Here is a 20211-nt window from a genome sequence, read left to right on the forward strand (position 1 = left end):
GCACTTCTTATAGCCGTTTCACTTCTTTAAACGAACTCAGAATAAATATCATATTAACTTTGAAACATCTTAAATATTAATATGATAATACGATTAGTTCAGCCATTATCAAGCATAAATAACCAGGGAGTTTTCTTCCCCACATAGTATTGACATGGTTTTCTGCTAACACAGAAAGCATCAAACCAATATCATACGTAACTGCAACATAACATCGTAAACTTCATACTAACATCTTGAAACGGAAACAAACAGTTGCACATGAAAACCTCAAATACTTATTTTTGAATAACTAGGATTCACAATCAATTACAATAGTTAATCCATTGCAGCTGTCTCTTTGGTATGTTCAGGCTGGTTGTCCAATGGAGACAAGGGAGGGTACGATGGTGATGGTGATGGTGTCACTGGTCCTGGAGATGGTGATACTGGCACCGGTGATGGCACCGGTGACACTGGCACCGGTGATGGCACAGGTGTCACTGGCACTGGTGATGGTGTCACTGGCACAGGTGCCACTGGCACCGGTGATGGTGTTACTGGCACCGGTGATGGTGTCACTGGCACCGGCACGGGTGATGGTGACACTGGTGTTGGTGCTGGTGATACTGGCACCGGTGATGGTGATGGTGATACTGGTACTGGTGTTGGTGATACTGGCACTGGTGTTGGTGGCACTATAACCGGTGTTGGAGGCCCTTGAACCGGTGTTGGTGGCATTGGAACCAGAAACGGTGGTGTTGGTGGCAGTGGTACTAGAAATGGTGGCACTGGCACTGATTGCTCAAAGGCACATACTCCAAATACGCATAACCTTCCAAAAGGGCACACTCTTCCACACCCCCCACAGTTGAAAATGTTCCTATTTGTGTTTACGCAGAGACGGTTGCAGCATTGACGATTGAACAGGCACCTAAACCCACATATCCCACAGTTATCGTTGTCTGCAGTCACATCCACACAACGGTCTCCACAACACATAAACCTTGTTGGAAACTCTCCTCTGCTACATACGAATGGTCTTCCTGCACATCCAGTGATTTGGTTAACATCTTTCTCCATCAATGATGTTGAGTTGGTGTCATTTTCATGCACTTCTTTCCCTGTTGAATCTCCCTCTATTTTCATCACCAACAGCACCAACACCAACATCACAAGAGCTGAACATTTTGCGTGCAGACTCATCTTGAGGAAGTGGTTGTTTATGCCTTGAAGGGTAGGATTGTGGAACCAATTTATACAGGTTTATCAAGTTAACTTGCTTTTCTAACAAGCCAAAAGAGCGTGTTTTTCATGCATGGTTATGGACGGTGGACCTTATCTGCACTCGCTTTTATTGTTATTAGAAGGGAAGTTTTGTCAGCTAGCTCTGTGCTTTTTGAATATGAGTTGGGTGGCTTAACGCTTTTACGTTCATCCATCCTCAAAATAAGTCACTTCACTACCGTTTCTCATTTATTTTCGAGGCTATCTTAATGAGAGTTTGTAAAGTTTATTAGACCACTCGCTATCGAACCGGACCATTTATAACATATTGTCCCACGCACGAGTTGTCACTCTTGGTGTGAGAAAGGTTGTGTTGGATATCTCACATTCACTATAGATTAAAGCATAGATTAAAGCATTTCATAGTTTATAAATGAATACAGATCTCACCTCATAAGCCGGTTTTATGAAGTTGAGTTAAGATTAAAATTGATTTCATAATAGATATACTTGCAACAACTTGCTAATCATGCTCAATCTATAACCATCAACGGTTACGTTCAAGCAACGCGTCACATGAAAATGGAAACGCCTTCTAAAAGCACGGTGACAACCCCACGAAATTCTGTATCAGGTTATGGTTTTTGAGCATCAAGTCATCACCTTAATTAATGATCATAATTAATGTTATCAGTGTAAGAAAATTAGATCTAAAGAAAGAAACGCGCTTTTACTTTTTTTACTTTAAGCAGAATTTGAGGACGTTTAATAAAAGATATAACTGCACAAAATTGCCCAGTTCCCCATGGAACCACTCGTCTCATAACCAACGTTATGATCTGATATTCAGACAAAGGGACCACAATGTGGATGCGTACCACAGCATCATAACCAATTTAATGTTAGGAATCACAATTCTAGTAAGATTTGATGAAGTGAGCAATTCTCACATTCCTCTTAGGAAAAAAATGTCACAATAAGCAAATGGAGAGTAGTATAAGAGATTTTTTCTAATTTTACATTCTTTTAGAATCTTTTTGATGCACCAAATAAGTGTATTTTGCACATATTCAAAGATATGCTGTGTGAGAGTACTGCTGCTGAACACTACCAAATGGATAAGAAATCATTTATTGTCCCATTATAGTTCATTAATTACTAAGTGCGTTTGGGTGGGCACGTTTCCCTTTCTGAGATGAGTCTGTGCCTTTGTCCTAAAACTTACAAAACTTGAAATGAATTACTAGAAAATCAAGGCACTAAATTTGACATAACCATCAAACGCGTCTCAGTTTTAGGACATCTTAGCAGAGCAACAACGTATAATGTTTGCAGCATCATACAATCAATTTGAAGACCAACTCGTCAAAAAATCTGCTTTTAGTCTATCTGGTTTCTTGTGACATTTGTACGACATGTATCGGCAGTGAAGTATTCAATTCAATACATATTGTTTGGGTCTATCACAATTCTAATACGGTTCTAACACATTTCCAACACAATTTTAAAAAGGACAAAGACACTGAAATACTAAAAATTCAATCTTATTGTATAAGTTTTTACTATAATTATAGAAATAAAAAAAAAAATTCAGTCATACTTTGATAGAACAACAACTTTCTATACTATGACTAATAAAACTAGGATTTACCAAATTCTTTTTTTTTTCATTCGTGATGATTTCAGACCTAAAATAGGAACTGAATGGGCTAACTTTGGACCTTTAACATAGTTTAAAAGTGGACTTTCATAGTATAGGTAACTGTTGTCCTAAACCCTAAACTCTAAATCCTAAACCTTATCATACTTATTCACATAAATTTATATTATCAATTCATGTAATTCACCATGTATAGATACGTATCGTGTGTCATATTTTTTAGATTACACGTGTTAAAGAGTTCAGGTTCGTAACATATCAACTATTCGCGTTTGTGCTACATAGATTAATATACAAAAATAACATTCATTAGACACTGAAGCCCGAAAAAGGGCAAGTGAAAATTTCATCATGGAGAAACACATGCTGCAGTTTGATTTAGCCTTGAACAAACAAACAGATACCTGAATTTATTATTTCTTCAAGCATGAAAGACACAACAGACAGTCAAGTCAAGCACAATCACCAACACTACTCAGGTGAGCAGTTATTTCATCGATTTCCACATGAATACATAAAACACACGACCTTAAGGCTCAAGCACAACACAATACTACAACTTAAAAGTGATATAAATCAGCAAATTATTCTTAGAATGCTGCACAAATCCTGAATTTTTGTTCATAGTGGTAGCTAGAGACTTGTTTACTGAAGAACAACACATTCTTGTGAACCAGCAACCACCACCACAGTAGAGTGTGCACTTGAGCTCACTGCATCCTCTTCCTTGTCACGCTGAACATTATCACCACAGTCAATGGCTTCAAAAATAAGGTCGTTGACTTCTTGAAACCTCTCTTCAGAGAGAGACACCTCTGCAAGAAGCCTCCAAGCATTGCCTTCAGATGCCTCGTCATAATCCTTCTTCCTCTTTAAAACCATGTGCCCACTAATTTCCCACACTGCAGGGTTCACTTGGGTGTCAAGAAGCTCAGCATCCACTTCTCCAAGAGCTTGTTTCTCTGCATAACACTGTTCATATATTTGGTAAGATAAGTGATATATTAACAACTTGCATCAGTTGTATAGTGAAACAAGTTGTGAATGTATAATTATTGATTTGGTAAAGAGAAGTAATATATTGACAACTTGCATCAATCTACAACTCCATTTGCCTAAAATAGATTAGGAAAATTCATTTAGTTTACCTGTGGTAACAGAAACACTTGCTTTCCACAGTCAGAAATAAGAACATTGAATGGTATATTATTGTTTTGAAGACATATGCAAGCGTCTGAAACAACATTTGATAAATCTTCCACAGTATCTCCACCCTCAAAGACAAGACCTCTAACTGGATACTTCAACAGTTCAGATATCTTCACCCCGCCATTTAAATTTGCAATTTTCTTAGTGGGGGCCTTCTCAATGGGAAAGGGCAGAGCCAAATAGTAAGCCTGCATATATCCATGTCAAAAAGTCATGAAATTTCAATCTGATTACTGAAAGAGTAGTCTTGAACAACAACACATCTACATAAACCTACAAGTGGTAATTGAGTATCAGTACCTGGAAGTGAAGATGGTTAATAGTTGCAAAAGCACCCAAGCTGTTGTAACCCAATCGAAAATAAGGATTATCAGCTTCCACTGCCATGTGAAGTGCAAGCAGGAAGCTCTCACGGTCAATCCTTTGGGGCAAACACTCAAATATGCGTGGAATCAGCAAAACATGCCCATACTCAATAGGACTCACCTGTTAAGAAAATAAACAAACAAACTATTAGATGATAAAAAGATCACATAATATTTTACATTTTCAGTTATAATTTACTGTATAAAACTAATACAAACATCATCACATGCAATGCAATGACTAATAATCAACCCATAAGGAAAAGGTTTGGTATCCATACATTGATGGCAACAAAACTGGGAGAATTATCAACATCAACTGGAGCATTTGGGAAGAACTGGATTTGTCCATCGTCACTAGCTTCAAATTGGAAGAGAACCTCTTCTTGCCCAACTTTGGTAAAGTTGAATTTGCTTTCATCAAAGGGCTGCAGAACCTTATCAACTCGGAATTCAGTTGGTCTCTTCTTGAGGTGACGACCCTCATTAAGCTGAGCAACGAAACCATATTCACCAGGAATCACCTACACCAAAATCATATGAACTTTAAATCTAACTAAACCTCATAAAACTGGTTTATATGGTAAAAGATTTGACTCAACCTCATAAAACAAACTTATAAGATGATATTTGACTCAATTTCATAAAACAAACTCAACCTCATAAAACCGACTTATAAGATTAATTGCTTTAATTTGTAGTCGATGTATGATTTTCAACGACGACAAAACACATCACACTCATAAATCATACCAACCATATCTATGGAGAGAAAGACAACATTTAGAAAAAGGAAAACAAAGCCAACCTTGGTTTCGCAGGCAGTCACATCATAGCGGAAAAGTCCTTTCTGCATGCGATCTTCCCACTGCCATGAAACGGTAAACAACACTTTACAACAAAGGGTAACAAAAGAATATCACGTTAACCGTTCTCCATCACCAAAATTCCATGGTTACCTCTCCAAGAAGAAGCGAGTCCAGGAATGCCACGGGAGGCTCCCCGCATTCTTGCAGAGCCAAATCCTTTTCATTAACAACCTTCTTAAAAGCATACAGAGGAAGCTTTGCATCTGTAAACAAAACAAAAACACAAAGCACAAAAAATAAAACAAAAAGAAAACACATGAGATTCCTGGATCCAACTCACTTTACAGGATAAAGTAAGATATACATAATTTTTTCATGAGAAAATCAATTGTTTTAAGATTCCAAGAATATTCATACCAAATCGTGAATATATTAAAATATCAACTGTTCGTTTTCTTTTCAACTACCGCTACTAGATATATGTTTGGTTTTTCACGTGGGTTGCTCCCAAGTCAGTTTCGTAACCCGTTTGCTTACCTTAAAAAGAAAGGTTAAGTTTATATAGAGAATTTATTCTTAACTAAACCTCATAAATTAATTTATATAAGGTGAGGTGTGTAGTTATTTATATACTATTAAATATATTAATTGTGGAAACATATTATGGGATCTCAAAAAATACTAACTTTTTTACTAATAAAACTCTTTAGATACAAGATTTCAACTCAAGTTTGAGTCAAATCTAAATTCGTAAGCTTTTATTTCACATATGCAGCAAGTAATTTAGCCTCAATCACTTTAAAATAGGCAATTGCATATATACAAGCAAACTAATAACAGTAATGAAAATCAGTTGGAGAGAAAGAAGGACCTGGAAGGCAACAAGCTTTGAGGCAATTCCGACCACAACCTCCGACGGGACGAGAAGTGTCGGCGGCGCCGTCTTTCTGGTAGTTGGAAACGACAGTAGGAACCCTCTTGATTTTGAGCATCATTTTTGTGAAATCGAAGAAAAAGAAGAAGAGAAAGAAGAAGAAGAAGAAGAAAGAGCGAAAGTGTGTGCGCTGTTAAAGATGTTGGTTAAGTGAGGAGAGGAAAAGGAGAAAGAAGAAGAAGCTAGCAGAAGGAGGAGGAACCGCCACCGGCGAGGAAGAGGAGGTCGGAGGGACTACCACCTTCGGACGGGAGCGCACCACGCCCACCGTGCGGCGAAGGGTTTGCGAGAATTATGCAACCCGTCCGTCGTACAGTTGGGACATGAATGAGAAAGCGAAAGACTCTTAGAATAGCCGTGATGTCTGCAACGTGTTCTTACCGGGTTTCAACCCAATCACCTCTTCTTTCTCTTTCTGGTTTCTCTTTGAACTCTTCAACATGCAAACTTCCCTCGCTTCGTTTGGATAAGGTATGTGTGAGTCTGAGTCTGAGACAGAGGAGCATGTGGGTGTGTTGTTATATAGATAGATAAGACTTAGAGGTTAAGAACTCAAAGTGTTGTGTTGTGTGTGTGTGTGCGTGCTGAGAGTGAATGAAAGAAAACAGAGTGTGAGAGAGAAGAGACAATGATTGAAAGAGAGAGGGTGGTTTCGTTCTTTTGTTTCTATTTTGCTTTTCTTTTCACATTGTTTCCGTAAGCGTAGGACCACTATATCAAGAGAATGCTCCTTCTTCCACGAATATTCCGTTACAGAATCTTTTCTCCCACTTCTAATCTTAATAATCTCAACAATTCAAATATCCTTTCCTATTTTTTTAACAAAATATTCGATAAGATATATTATCATAACAATATAATATATAATAGGTAGTTACTTTTGTTACCCCACCTTATCATAAATTAATTCTTTCTCGAATTCTCCATCTCTCCCTGTTAATAAATATTTTCGGTTACTACGTCAATTAGTTTGGACTCTTATATATGGATTTGGACTTGTCTCGACTATAGGATATAAATCATCATTTCAACTATTGGATCTAGTTTAGTTTTTGACTTTCAAGTCCAAAATTACTTTCGAACGTGTACCTACAAAGACTCTGATGATACAGTCAAAATAAATTTATTTAATTATTAAATAAAAAACATTACTTATCATTTTGTTTGATTATAAGATAAAAAAATAATACTCGTCAGATAAATAGAGTCAAGTTGTTGTTGAAGTTTAACTTAACTTTTACTCTTCGCATCTTATCGTTATTAAATATATTTATAGTATTTTCAACCTATGTATTGAATTTTAAAACTATGTTATCTTATTTTATCATTTATTTATATTATTTTATGTCGACCTAATCCGTACAGTTACCTGAAACATTTGTCGTTAATTTATCACGTGACCAAATTTTTTAACAACATTTTATATATACATTGTGTAAATAATTAATAAGCATTACACATTATTAAATTATTTATATAAGTTAGTTCTAGAAAGTAACATAGTGTATGCAGCTTCCCAACTTATATGAATCCAAATTCCAGTTGTGTTTTAATTATTGCCTCCTTTGACTACCAACACCACTGTTTTTGGTCTTCTTACATCTCATGATTAAAAGTTGGCTTAAATATAATTTTAACTATTTAACAAATTAGTTTTTTAATATTTTTACAAAGTTTATCTTTTGTGTTTGTGGTTATATTTATTAACAAAATTAGAAAAGTACACTATATTAATAAAATATTTTGTTAACAGTATCAGGGTTACATCATCATCATCGAATTGACTTAAATGTTTTAGATAAAAAAAATAATAAAAAGTTATGATATTCTGACATCATTACTCCATCTTATACCCACAATACAAATAAGATGCAAAATGTTTAAAAACTAAAAAAATTATAAATTTTTATAAATAATTAAAATATTAATATTTATTGGGATATTGAATAAACATTTTCAATAACAAAAATATAATGATAAAAATGGAAACGTACATGAATTAAATATATATATATATATATTTATAGGAATAAAGAAATTTTTAAGCTGTTAATATGTTGTATACTTTAATTTAAAATTAATATTAAATAAAATGGTTTACAATGTCTTATAGAAACGTGTTCTAATAAAAGTTGTAACGTCCAACTAGTACATTATACTACTTTTCTTTATAATCATGAATGTTATTTAATATTAAATTTATATATTGTATGCTATATTTAAATCTTGAATATTTTTTCACTCAATAAAAATGTTACCATTTTCTTTTTGTTCGTGTAACTTTTTAATTTAACTAATATTTTAAATTAGTTTTAATTATTATTTTTTAAATAATTTAGAAACTAAAATATTAAGAACTAAAATAATGATTAGATATCAATTTAAAAATTATTTTATATTTTTTATTAATAATAAAAACTACTTTAAATATTAATAATTTTTTTAATTTTTAAAATAGTCTCTAATTTAGTTTTTTTTATCTTTGAAATTAATTATAATATAATAAATTTTTTTAGTGATTTGATAAAAATAAAACAAAATAAAAAAATTATATTTCAGAAATATTAAAAACAGGATAATAAATTGTATAGTGAAAACAGAGAGACGTATAAAAAAAGCATAAAAAAATAAATACAACATGAACTTTGGCAAGAAGTAACTATTTATGCACATGATCCACTCAAATCAAGAGAGCATTCATTCTCCTTGCAGATGTTAATAAAAAAAGAGGAAGAGTGGCAAAAAACATGTCAAAATATGAACTCCTTCTCATACATTAAATATTGAAAACATGTCAAGATATTAATCATAATTATTTATTAAAATATATATCACGTTGGTTTTAATTTCAAATTTAATTTCTATTATTGTTAAATAATTTTTAAATTGATATCTAATTCTAACAAAAAAAAATTATCAAATTTATAATTTAAATAATTGATAGTTAAAATCTTGTAATTAATTAAATATCAATTTAAGAATTAGTTAATAATAATAAAAACTAATTTAAAAACTAATTTTTTTCAGTCTTTAAAATAGTTTCTAATTTAGTCACTATAACAACTAATTATTTTTTGTCTCTAAAATTGATTTCTATTTTATAATTTTATTGTAAAATAGGTTATAATTGGATTAAAAGTTTAATTATTTTTTATTCAATGTATACTATCCAACATTCATCTTTGAATATGCAGTGTAGTCTTAACTACATTTAAAAAATAATAACTTAAAAAATATCCTTATGCGATTACTTTGAAATATAAAGTGTGAGAATATGAATAATCATCTTATATATATATATATATATATATATATATATAAACTTACATTAAAAAAATATATGTAATTTATTATTATAGATAACAAAGATGATGAATATTAGGGAGAGTTATCTTCTATATATTCTTAGTAATTTGTTTAGAGTTTGACAGATCAATAGATTTATTTACTTATCTTAATTGTCAAATATAAAAATTATCAGTAGCGAAAATAATCTCCTATAATTCATTATCTTATGAAAAAAGTATGACAACTTTTAATCAATTTTCTTTATCTTATGATCTTTGATTTACTAAAGTTTATTATATTTTTTTATCTCATAAAATATTTACAACTGTTAAATCTATTCTTATTACTTTTTATTTACACTATATATTTTTGCTATTATAATATCTTTTATATTTTCTTTATCTTCCAGCACATTTATAGCAATATAAAAAGGTTTCATAAGTCATGTATTATTATAATATATTTTTAAAAAAGTCAGAGGCAAGGTGTCGGAGCCACCCTTACACGTAGCTTTTGTAAATAAATTTTTTAAGGTCAACTTTTTTATTAGTTTGATTCAATATTAGTGATTATTTTTATGAGTAAAATATTCAGTAAATTAAATATTCACTAAAAAATCATAAAATAAAAATTAATTTTTAGTAAAAAAAATAATTAGTTGTTATAGTAAATAAATTAGAAATTATTTTATAGACTAATTTTTTTTTTTAAATTTGTTTCTATTATTGTTAAATGGTTTTTAAATTAGTATTTTGTAAACACAAATTTTGTTACAAAATTTATAAACTAAATAATTGATAGTTAAAATCTTGGTTGCTAATTAGATATCAATTTAGAAATCACTTAACACTAATAGAAACTGATTTAGAATTTTAGTTTCTAAAATGATATCTAATTTAGTTACTATAACAACTAATTATTTTTTGTCTCTAAAATTGATTTTTATTTCATGTTGTTCTTGTAGTGATTTATTTGTAAAAATATTACTGAGTAAATTTATCTGACTCAGTTCAATGAAAAGTTCTACTAATTAATGTAAAATGTTTATTAAATTAATTATAAGATTTAAAATGAACCCTTTAAACATTACATAAACCAAATTGAAAAGAAGAAGCTGTTCATAAATTCCACATATAGAGTTGTGTATAGAGTCTCGATCAAAACCTTTTTCAACGAATCCAAAAAGCATATGAAAAGTTGAAAATGAAGAAAAAAAATGAAGCGTTGTAATAAATACACGTAAATCTTGTGTGATGCACAAGAAAAAATAATTTTGATAATGTAGAAAATGTGAAATTTTGTGGACGTGAAGTGTTGGTGAGTTGCATGGTTTTGTCTATAGTGAATAGGTAAGCACATGGAAGAAGGTCTGAAATTTCTCTATCTTCACCAGAAAACAGAAAAGTTGAGTCCATGAAATTTCGAGGTAAATGAATGGCCACCAAAAGTTAAGTTCATTTCTGACCCCACAACACTCTCCACCCATCTTCAACCCACGTCTATGCATTACTCAAAACCACACACACTTTGCTTTTAATGAGAACAAAGTTAGATAAATACGACAAATTCTCCTTTTCATTACTTTGAACTCACACTTAGTATACAATTTTAGTTAAGTTTCTCAAATTCACTTAATATACAATTTTAGTTAAGTTTCTCAAATTGGATTCGGTTGATAAAAAAATATCATCCATCACGATTTTGTCCTTAAAAGGCATCTTGGTGGGTTGAAGATGAATGTTGGAGATCCCACGTCGACTAGAAATGAAAACAATTCATTGTATATAAGTGGGTGCAAACCTCAACCTCATGTGCCAGTTTTATGGGGTTGAGTTAGGCTTAAAGTCCATTTTCTTAACAATGAGAGAGTATATAAACACTATTATAGGATATTAATATATTTTATGTTGATTCATCGCTGACGTGGATGTTATACTATTATAATATAGTCCATACTAAAAATTCGTTGTTGCGTGTACCGGTCGAGGTCAGACGAACCACTTCACCCATTATAGAATTAATGCATCAAGGTAAATTAAGGAGGTATGCGGCAAATCAGGTCCATTTAAGTAATGATATACATTAGATAGGTCCATGAACTAGATAGCTCATTACAAACACTATAAAAAAACATGATTATACAAGAATGATGTATGTTTTATCAATATATTAATCATACTCATACAAAGCATTTACTTGGTCGTTGGATAACCTTTTACAGATACAAGAAAACATTACTGAGAGGAGAGTATCAATTGTCGGTAACAAGAGAGTATTTTCTAAGCCTTATACAATTAAGACAAAAAAGTATTGATTAAGACATATTCCAATAATTTCTTCACTACAATTATTCAAAAAAAAATTAAAATTTGGATTAGAAATAAAAAATAATTTTACCCATTATAAATATTATTTACTTTAATATATAAGTTACACTTTCACATGAGAAATCCAACCTTCACTATTCAAATTATATTTAACTTTCATGTATTCTCAGCGTAAAGATTTACAATAATATAATACTAGTATTTAGAAATAATATATATAACACTTAAAACCATAGAACTTTTAATAACTACGGTGCTAAATCTCAGATAAATAAAAATTTAAAATTAATATTTGTCATGCTATTTTCTTAATTTAAAAGTAATTGTAAATTAAGACATTTTCAAATAACCATGGTTTTTAATATTGGCTATTTTTGATTATTTTTTTTCAAAATAACACACTTTCACTTTTTTTACTCCAATACCATGTACTGTGTCAAATAATCATCCCAATGACACGGGTTTTGAGTCTTAATTTTTTATTTAAAAATAAAATGAATTTTAAAATTTTAAAATGAATAAAAATTTAAAATCATCTAAAATTCGGCTCTTGAAATGAACTATTTTTTTTGAAAAAAATATACTCAATCAAGTTAAAAATTAAATTTTAAATTATTGTAATAAATCATATTATTTTAATAATTATTTGAGACATTATGTTATTTAATTAAAAAAATTATCGTGAATGTGTTTGTTATGATAGTTGTTGATGTCCTTTTGATAAGTTTTTGGCGTTAGCATGGTGTTGTCACTGTCACCATCGACATGGTGTTGTGAGAATCTTTTATATTGTGAGAATCTTTTATATTATCAGAAAACCATTTTTCCCATAATATCCATTATCTAGTGTTGTACCACTATGAACATTTTGAACCACACAACCATACTTTATTATCTGTTTCTTCCTGCACCCAACAAATTTCTCACTGCACTCAATTAATTTCAGAAAAAAAATTGTTTTATCCTTTTAAAAATGACTTTCAAATTATTTTTTCAAAATGTTTCTGAAACATACTTTTTGGAAGTCGTAAAATATATTCTCAGAAAATAATTTTTGAAATAGAAATTCTGAAAAAAAAAAATTCCAAAACGTATTATATAAAAGAATGTGTTTTTTAGACTATTTTTTCAAAATATATTCTTAAAAGAGCTTTTCAGAATAACAACGAATTAAAAGAACATTTTTGTCATTATATTTAATTGATGGAATGTAAAGAGAAATTTGACGGGTGCAAGAAAAAATAGCCTAGTTTATTTTGTTTTGACCCACCAACCCATTGTCAAAAGGTCACATTACGGTTTTATTGGGCTTGACCCAAATTTTAGTTCATAAAAACGACTGTTTCTTCCTGCACCTCCGTATGTTCTTCTGGCACCCTATACAAAACATGAAAAATACTTTTTAATCCTTTTTGTGTCATCTCCTAGATTATATAATCTAAAAGTATGGATTTGATAGTAGCTACCAGATTATGTAATCTGGACGTGCATTTAAAAAAAAAAACTTAAGGATTACATAATCCAGAAGTTAGAAAAGATTTCTGGATCATGTAATTCGGAAGCTAATCATGCATATGAAAAAAAAGTTCCACATAAGTTAATACGAATGTGAAAAATGACTTCCGAATTACGTAATCTAGAATATTGCAAAGAGACATTTTTAGAAATACGAAAATTTATGGAGGTGGGAAAATAACATATGGAGGTGCAAGAAGAAACTGTCCATAAAAACGAATACGAAGATTTTTGCTATTTTCATTTCCTTTACTTGCTAAACTCACTCCCATTTCCATCTTTGTTATGTAAAATTGAAATATAAGTTTAATAACCAGGTTAAATAGAAAAAGGAAAAAAAAGTTGAAGGTGATACAAGAAAGAAGACTCTTAATTTTTGTTGAATATTGATGATCAATCCCTGAAAACATGAACAAGTCCCCGAAACTCTACTCATTTTTTTAAGGAGAAAAACAATAAAAGTATATTTAAATTTTTTGGTGATGCCATGAAGATAAGATACTTAGTCAGCTACACAACAAAGTAAAGACAAGGAGACATTGAACACAGTTCACACCACATTATGAAATTGGTCTGCAATTATTAGATAACTAAATCTATCTGTTTTTTTTTTTCTTTAATACTTTTATTTTCAACCAATTCGATCAAATATTCTATTCATTTTCCAAACATATAGCGTGTAGTTGGGCAAACTCAGAAATATAATAACTTAATCAAAAGTTTTAACTACACCAATTACTCCAATTTTGTATCATTTATAATATTTTTCTTCAATTCGAACAAATTTATTTCTTATAAAATATAGTTGTAATTTGTGATAATTACGTGGGAGAAAGTGCATTCAGTTTTTATTTCGTTTTTCTAGTTTTTCCTTTTCTTCATTTGTATTTCTTATCTCGGTCACTCATATCTCTTCTCTCGGTCATTCATGTATTTAAAATTATATTTCGATCTCTCGGATGTAAAGTGATATCTGCAAGAACATTCCAAAGATTAAGTTAATATTTGTGTTAATTATAAAAAAAAAATTAAAAACTGAACCAAACATTTAATTTATTTATATTAGTTGATAATGAACCTAGTCACCTTATTTTAATCTTTCTACTTATTTTTATTAACTATTTTTTATATTTAATTAATTTTATTTATTTTTTATATGTATTTTTTATTATTAATATTTGTAAGCTTTTTCTCATAATATTTTTTTTTATAAAAAACTTTTATGTTAGGTATCATTATGCTACTTGACATCTCAGCTAGACTGACACCTCAAATAACAACAATCATTTATCATCACATGAAAAAAGTATTATTAAAAATAAAAAAAAAATATAGAGACTATACCAAAATTCATATGTTAACAAAAATACAGAATCATTATATATTTTCACATAATATTTTTATTTGCACTTGTTTTTATCTTTTTCGACCTAACTTCTCAATATGCATACTTTGGATATTGGATATAAAAGGTTAAAGAGTATAAGAAAAATCATCAATTTGATGAACAATAGTGTTGTTAATGACAGACAAAATATTGCCAGTTTTTGCTATTCATATAAATACAACACTTTTAACAAGTGTTCACTCACGATACCATTTCTTACATTTGGTGAAGAATATATTTTAGAAACTAACTTGCTTTTATAATAAATTTTAAATACTTTATTTTAATATGTCGTTTCTCTAAATTTTAGAGAGTAACTATTGTTTAATTCTATTTTTTTTTTCAAATTTTACTAAAATCAGTTTTTATATTTTTAATATAAAAATCATGTTTTTCTTCTTCTTCTCTTTATTAACTCCTGTCTGTTGATTTGACTTCAATAGTAAAAAAATTATCGACTCAGTATTATTATTTTTTGAATGGTATGAATAGACTGATGTTATTATTGATATTGCAAAAGTTTTTTTTTCTTCCATATAGACTGATGTTATTTATCAGTTAATATTAATTATTTTTTATTTATTTATGTCAACAAATTTTTTCAACTTATATAAACCACTTGCTTTATTAACATCAATAAATATCAGTTTCAGTTAAGTCATTAAAACTCTTTTTCGATCAATACAGATAAGAGTACATATATTTTTTTTAATTAACATTAATAATAATTTTCTCAACTAATATTAATAAAATCTATTTATGGAGTTTAATATGTCATACGAAAACAAAACGAAATGATTATAATAAAAATAAATAAAAAACTAAAAAAATCCTAATATTCTATTTTTCGAAAGTCATTAGAAACTTGATGAATAAAATAAAAACTAATATAATAAAACGTATTTATATAACAACTAAGATTCTTTATTAATATCATTGAGACAATTTTTCGTGAAAAAATTAGTTGTTATTTATATAAATTATTTTCTCAACTATATGTTTTTATTTAAATTTTTAATAATTATTTGGTAAACATGTACAAAGTTGAAATAGTAATTTTTGTACTTATTATTTTTTATTCGATAGTAGTTAAATAATTTATGTAAATTCAAAATCATTCAAAATAAAATTGCAAAGTTAAATAATTTAAATTAAAAAATCATATTTTTTTTATATTGTACATTTTTTTTGTCACGATAGTTCTATTTTTTTTTTTTACGAATTGGTGAGAATTTTCTCAGAAGTGTGACCCTTACAATAAAAACATATACTTTACATCTTAATAAATTAATATATTTTTTAAATTTAAAAATATTATTATAAACAATGTAAAATATATGTTGTTTATTCTTGTGTTAAAAAAACTTGTCTGTTTTCTTAGAATATTAGCCCACACAAATATTTTTGTACTTTTGTTGACTGAAACACTGGCAACAACTATTATACACTGATGCAAGTGACTTTCACTGTTTGTCTTTTTCCTCCTTCATTTCTCTATTTACATCTCCACAATCCAACACTTTATTCCTATTCCAATTATTCTCTCCATCTTTTTCATCATTTTTCTTATTCTTCTTCTTCTAAGTCATGAAAACATTCAACAAATTTGAAATTCTAGTGCTCTTTGTCCTTGCTCTTCTCCTTGGGATCACACCCCTGTTACCTTCTTCTCTGAGGCCAACCTACCTTTACTTCATCTTCAATCTTCTCATCATTGCACTGGGAGCAGAAGCTGGTCTTCTCTCAGTTTTTTCCAAGCCTTTAGAAGACAGAAAGCAGCATGTTTCTGTCACCCAGAAAGCTGCAATGCCCCCAGAAGTGCATGAACATGATGAGGAAAGGGAAGAAGCTTTCAACATGTTAGGAGGTGGAAGTGGTGCCTCAGACCACAGTGATCAAAGGAAGGTTAAGGTTGTTGAAATGATTGGTTCTGATGCTGGTGTGAGTGAAGTGGATGAGATGAAAAAGTGTAGTTCAATGGCAAATGTTTGGATCATAGGAGGTGGAGAAAGTGAAGAGAGGGATGAAGAGATTGAAGCAGGTAATGGGCAAGAGTTGTTTGCCAAAGCTGAGGCCTTCATTGGGAACTTCTACATGCAGTTAAAGATGCAGAGAGAGGTTTATCAGGAACCCTTTTAGGAAAATATTACTTTTTTTTTTCTTTCCTTTTTAGAATAACTCATTTCTTGTATAAACACGTGCTTCTGATTTTGTGGTTCTATTAGTTGGGAGCCAAAGAGAAATTATATACTGCTTCTGTGATATTTTTCTCCCACTGGGTTTGTACAGATTTTAATCTGCAACCAAGCTATGTTTATTAATTTTGTTCCGTCAATATATTTCTACATTACTCGAGGTCAAAGACAATTCATAAGTCGACATCAAAGACAATTTATATATATTTTTTAAGAGATGTTTTAAAATTAAAATTACGAGGGATCACAAACTTTCAAAACAAACGATATTTAAATTTGAGATTGGAACAATAATTTCTTATCTTTTCAACTAAAAGATCTTGATTGTAGGTTTGTTTTGATACTGACAATATAATCTTCGTCTTGCAATTGCTCAGAGTGAATAAAAGATTATATCAACGAAATCGATTATAAATATCTTTCTAGCTTTATGGGAAACTTATTGTAATGAACCATTATTTATGATTTGCATGTTAAAAAAATAGGCTAGCTTAGTGATTAAACAAAAAACTGGTCTATTAATTAAATACATAAGAAAATTAGTTGTTTGAGCTGTACTTGAGGGTTTCCTGTTTTTCTCAAGTCATGTGATGACTGATGAAGTGACAAAGATGTGGTTATCTTGTTAAAAAAAGGTAGTTGAAAATGTTTTTATGTAATTGGAATATTTAATTAAAAACTTTGTGGAAGAAAGTGTGATATACTTGATACCAAAAGAAGTGCCAGGTAATGTTTGATAGAGGCAGCTGCATATTTAAAGGAAAAAACAGACGAGGAGTGTTCAATTTGATTATACATCTGTCATGATTCTGTACGTACCATCATCTAGCCAAGTGTACAGAAAAAACATATGACCCCATGGTAATCAACATTCTAATACATTTGTTATTGGAGGTTAGCTTTGGATGAGGTGTTCTCTATCTTTTCTTCGATATTCTTGTTTGAGATATATTCATTATATTATATTTTTTACTCTAATTTAATTTTATTAAATTGATTTATAAAATAATGTTTGTACTCACTTATATACGTAATACTAGGTAACCTAATAAGTCTAACAAATTTTTGTTAGGATAGACTATAATTGGTTATGATATCATTCTTTTTCATCAGCAAATAATAAAATAATTAAAAGGGATACTTCAGAGGTATCCCAACCCGTTTACAGATAAAGAAAATGATACCTATCTATATCTAGACTCTGTGCACCACTTCCCTTCCTAAAACTACCAACCAGGGACCATAAACACCTAGAGGAGGGATCATAACCTAGATGACTTTAAACCTAACTTAATTTTATAAAACCAATTTATAATGTGAGGTATTCACTCATTTATAAATTATGAAATATTTTTAGGATTTATGATTTAAGATTTATGATTTAGGGTTTAGGGTTTATGGTTTAAGATTTATGGTTTAGGGTGGTTCAGGATTCAATGTTCATTGTTCATTGTTTAGGATTTAAGATTTAAGGTTTAGAATTTAGGGTTTAGGATTTATCTCTAATCTATATGACTCTCTAACAATAGGATGATTAAATTAAATTTTTATTATTTAATAATGATTTGTAAATATTTACCCAAGAATACTCGTTCTCGTTAATAATATTAATAAGTGTTCTGTATTATTTGAAAGGTTTGGACATTGGTATGTCCATAGTAGAGCATCAAAGAAAGAATATAAGTTTGGCATCTCTTCTAAAATGGTTGATTTGTTTATTTGGTAGATGCATCCTTCTAGATAAGAATATTGAGAAGAATATCTATTCATGTTTATTATCACATTATGGCTTCATCGTGCAAACATTTGGCCAGTCATAGGCACTGCTGTATTGTCATTGTGGTTAGTTTTTGGAGTTAAATTAGAGAATATTATTTTACTTTTGGGATACTAATATAAATTTCTTCAAATTTTGACGGGTGTTTTCGGTGAAAATATGATCAATTAACTATCTTAATTAAAAAATTACATATAATTGTAATTTTTTATTTATTTAATTCATCACATTCTACAACTTTAGATATATAATAATTTTTACGAAATTTTATCGATTAAAAAGGAGCATGACCAATTTCAGTGTGTAAATTAAAACTTATATTTATGATTATAAGAATTTTCAAAGAAAATAATATTTAATTCAAAACCAGAATAATTAGGTTAAACAATAAAGATTAATTGAAACAATTTGGTTGAAAATAATAATTATAAAAAATGCGTTTAAAATTGAAATAACATAACAAACATACGTAAAACAGTTACATAAATTATAAATTGCATGAAATGGACTTGAATGGAAATATAAATCTAAATTTAAATACAATGTCATAAAAGTTATCAAAGTGAAAATAAAGTAAACAACTTTAAAGAACTCCTAACACTAGTATAAAATAAGATAAATATTATATAATGTTTTTTCCATCCAATTTTAAATTTTAAAATTTTATATTTTGATAAAAAAAATTCAGTGCACACACGTGTTTTATTTCATGGAGGGATGGTGAAGTTGGTGACAACCAAGAGCTGGTAGGAGTGAGTTCTTTTTCTATGGCTACTTTTAAGGGATATGATAACTTGTAATCTCTGACAGCTAATAATAATATAAGTTTTTTTGTCTTTTCTCTGTTCTATAAACATGAAGACCTTGCGTAGACCTATTTTGGTATTCTTGTGGGCTCAATTTACCTTGGAATGTTTCTTCCAAATCTCTTTTTCGGTAAGATGCTATCTTTTTGGTTCTATGATATTTGTATAACAATAGGGAATTGGATTTGATTGCCTTATAATAAGTCTCAAGGCAAGCCAATCCAATTTGTTTGGCCAGCCCCACCAATTACCTAACTAATCACCAACTCTAAATTATATTTCTTCTACTTCGAACTTCGATAATGTGAATTTTGATTCAGTTAAATGTATGGTATTCATTTATTTTTAAGTTGAACTATGCTTTCTTTTCTTATTTTGATTGATGTTTCGACCCTTTTAATTAGTCTGTCATATTGGGAAGTTGTTATGTGGGTGGTGTCTAAGGTTTGATAGAGGTTCTTGTGTAGTTTGATTGAGTGTTTTTTTCAAGGTTTTTTTTTTTCTGCATAAGGGTTGAAATCACCCTTGAAGTGATTCACATTTATTTATTTTTATTGCTAATAAAAAAAATCTTCAAATAATTTAATAGTATAATGTACAATTTTTACATTCATGCTTACTTTAAAAAATCAAACACCTTTTATAAAAATAAATATAAAAATATTAGAAGTTAGGTTTAAGTTTGAATCTTTCTCTAAGACCAATTTATAAGGGAGGATTGTCTCCACTAAGA

General features: G+C 29.6%; 3 protein-coding genes across 3 annotated transcripts; 1 reads left to right on the forward strand and 2 right to left on the reverse strand.

Annotated features, from left to right (window-relative positions):
- Positions 1-22: 22 nt before the first annotated feature.
- On the reverse strand, positions 23-1307 carry LOC137827263 (pollen-specific leucine-rich repeat extensin-like protein 2). The gene has a single exon (XM_068633540.1). The coding sequence runs from the start codon at positions 1183-1185 to the stop codon at positions 319-321; it is 867 nt and encodes a 288-aa protein (XP_068489641.1). The 5' UTR covers positions 1186-1307; the 3' UTR covers positions 23-318.
- A 1943-nt stretch (positions 1308-3250) lies between these two features.
- On the reverse strand, positions 3251-7107 carry LOC137823646 (GDP-L-galactose phosphorylase 1). Its single transcript, XM_068628864.1, has 7 exons — positions 6121-7107; positions 5400-5512; positions 5249-5308; positions 4722-4964; positions 4376-4561; positions 4015-4263; positions 3251-3838 (listed from the first exon to the last, which is right to left on the reverse strand). The coding sequence occupies exons 1-7, from the start codon at positions 6242-6244 to the stop codon at positions 3512-3514; spliced, it is 1302 nt and encodes a 433-aa protein (XP_068484965.1). The 5' UTR covers positions 6245-7107; the 3' UTR covers positions 3251-3511.
- A 9078-nt stretch (positions 7108-16185) lies between these two features.
- Positions 16186-17062, forward strand: LOC137824324 (uncharacterized). The gene has a single exon (XM_068629910.1). The coding sequence runs from the start codon at positions 16288-16290 to the stop codon at positions 16837-16839; it is 552 nt and encodes a 183-aa protein (XP_068486011.1). The 5' UTR covers positions 16186-16287; the 3' UTR covers positions 16840-17062.
- The last annotated feature ends 3149 nt before the right edge of the window (positions 17063-20211 follow it).

This window comes from Phaseolus vulgaris, chromosome 8 (assembly GCF_000499845.2).
Source record: "Phaseolus vulgaris cultivar G19833 chromosome 8, P. vulgaris v2.0, whole genome shotgun sequence".
In the NCBI taxonomy this organism is placed as follows: Eukaryota; Viridiplantae; Streptophyta; class Magnoliopsida; order Fabales; family Fabaceae; genus Phaseolus; species Phaseolus vulgaris.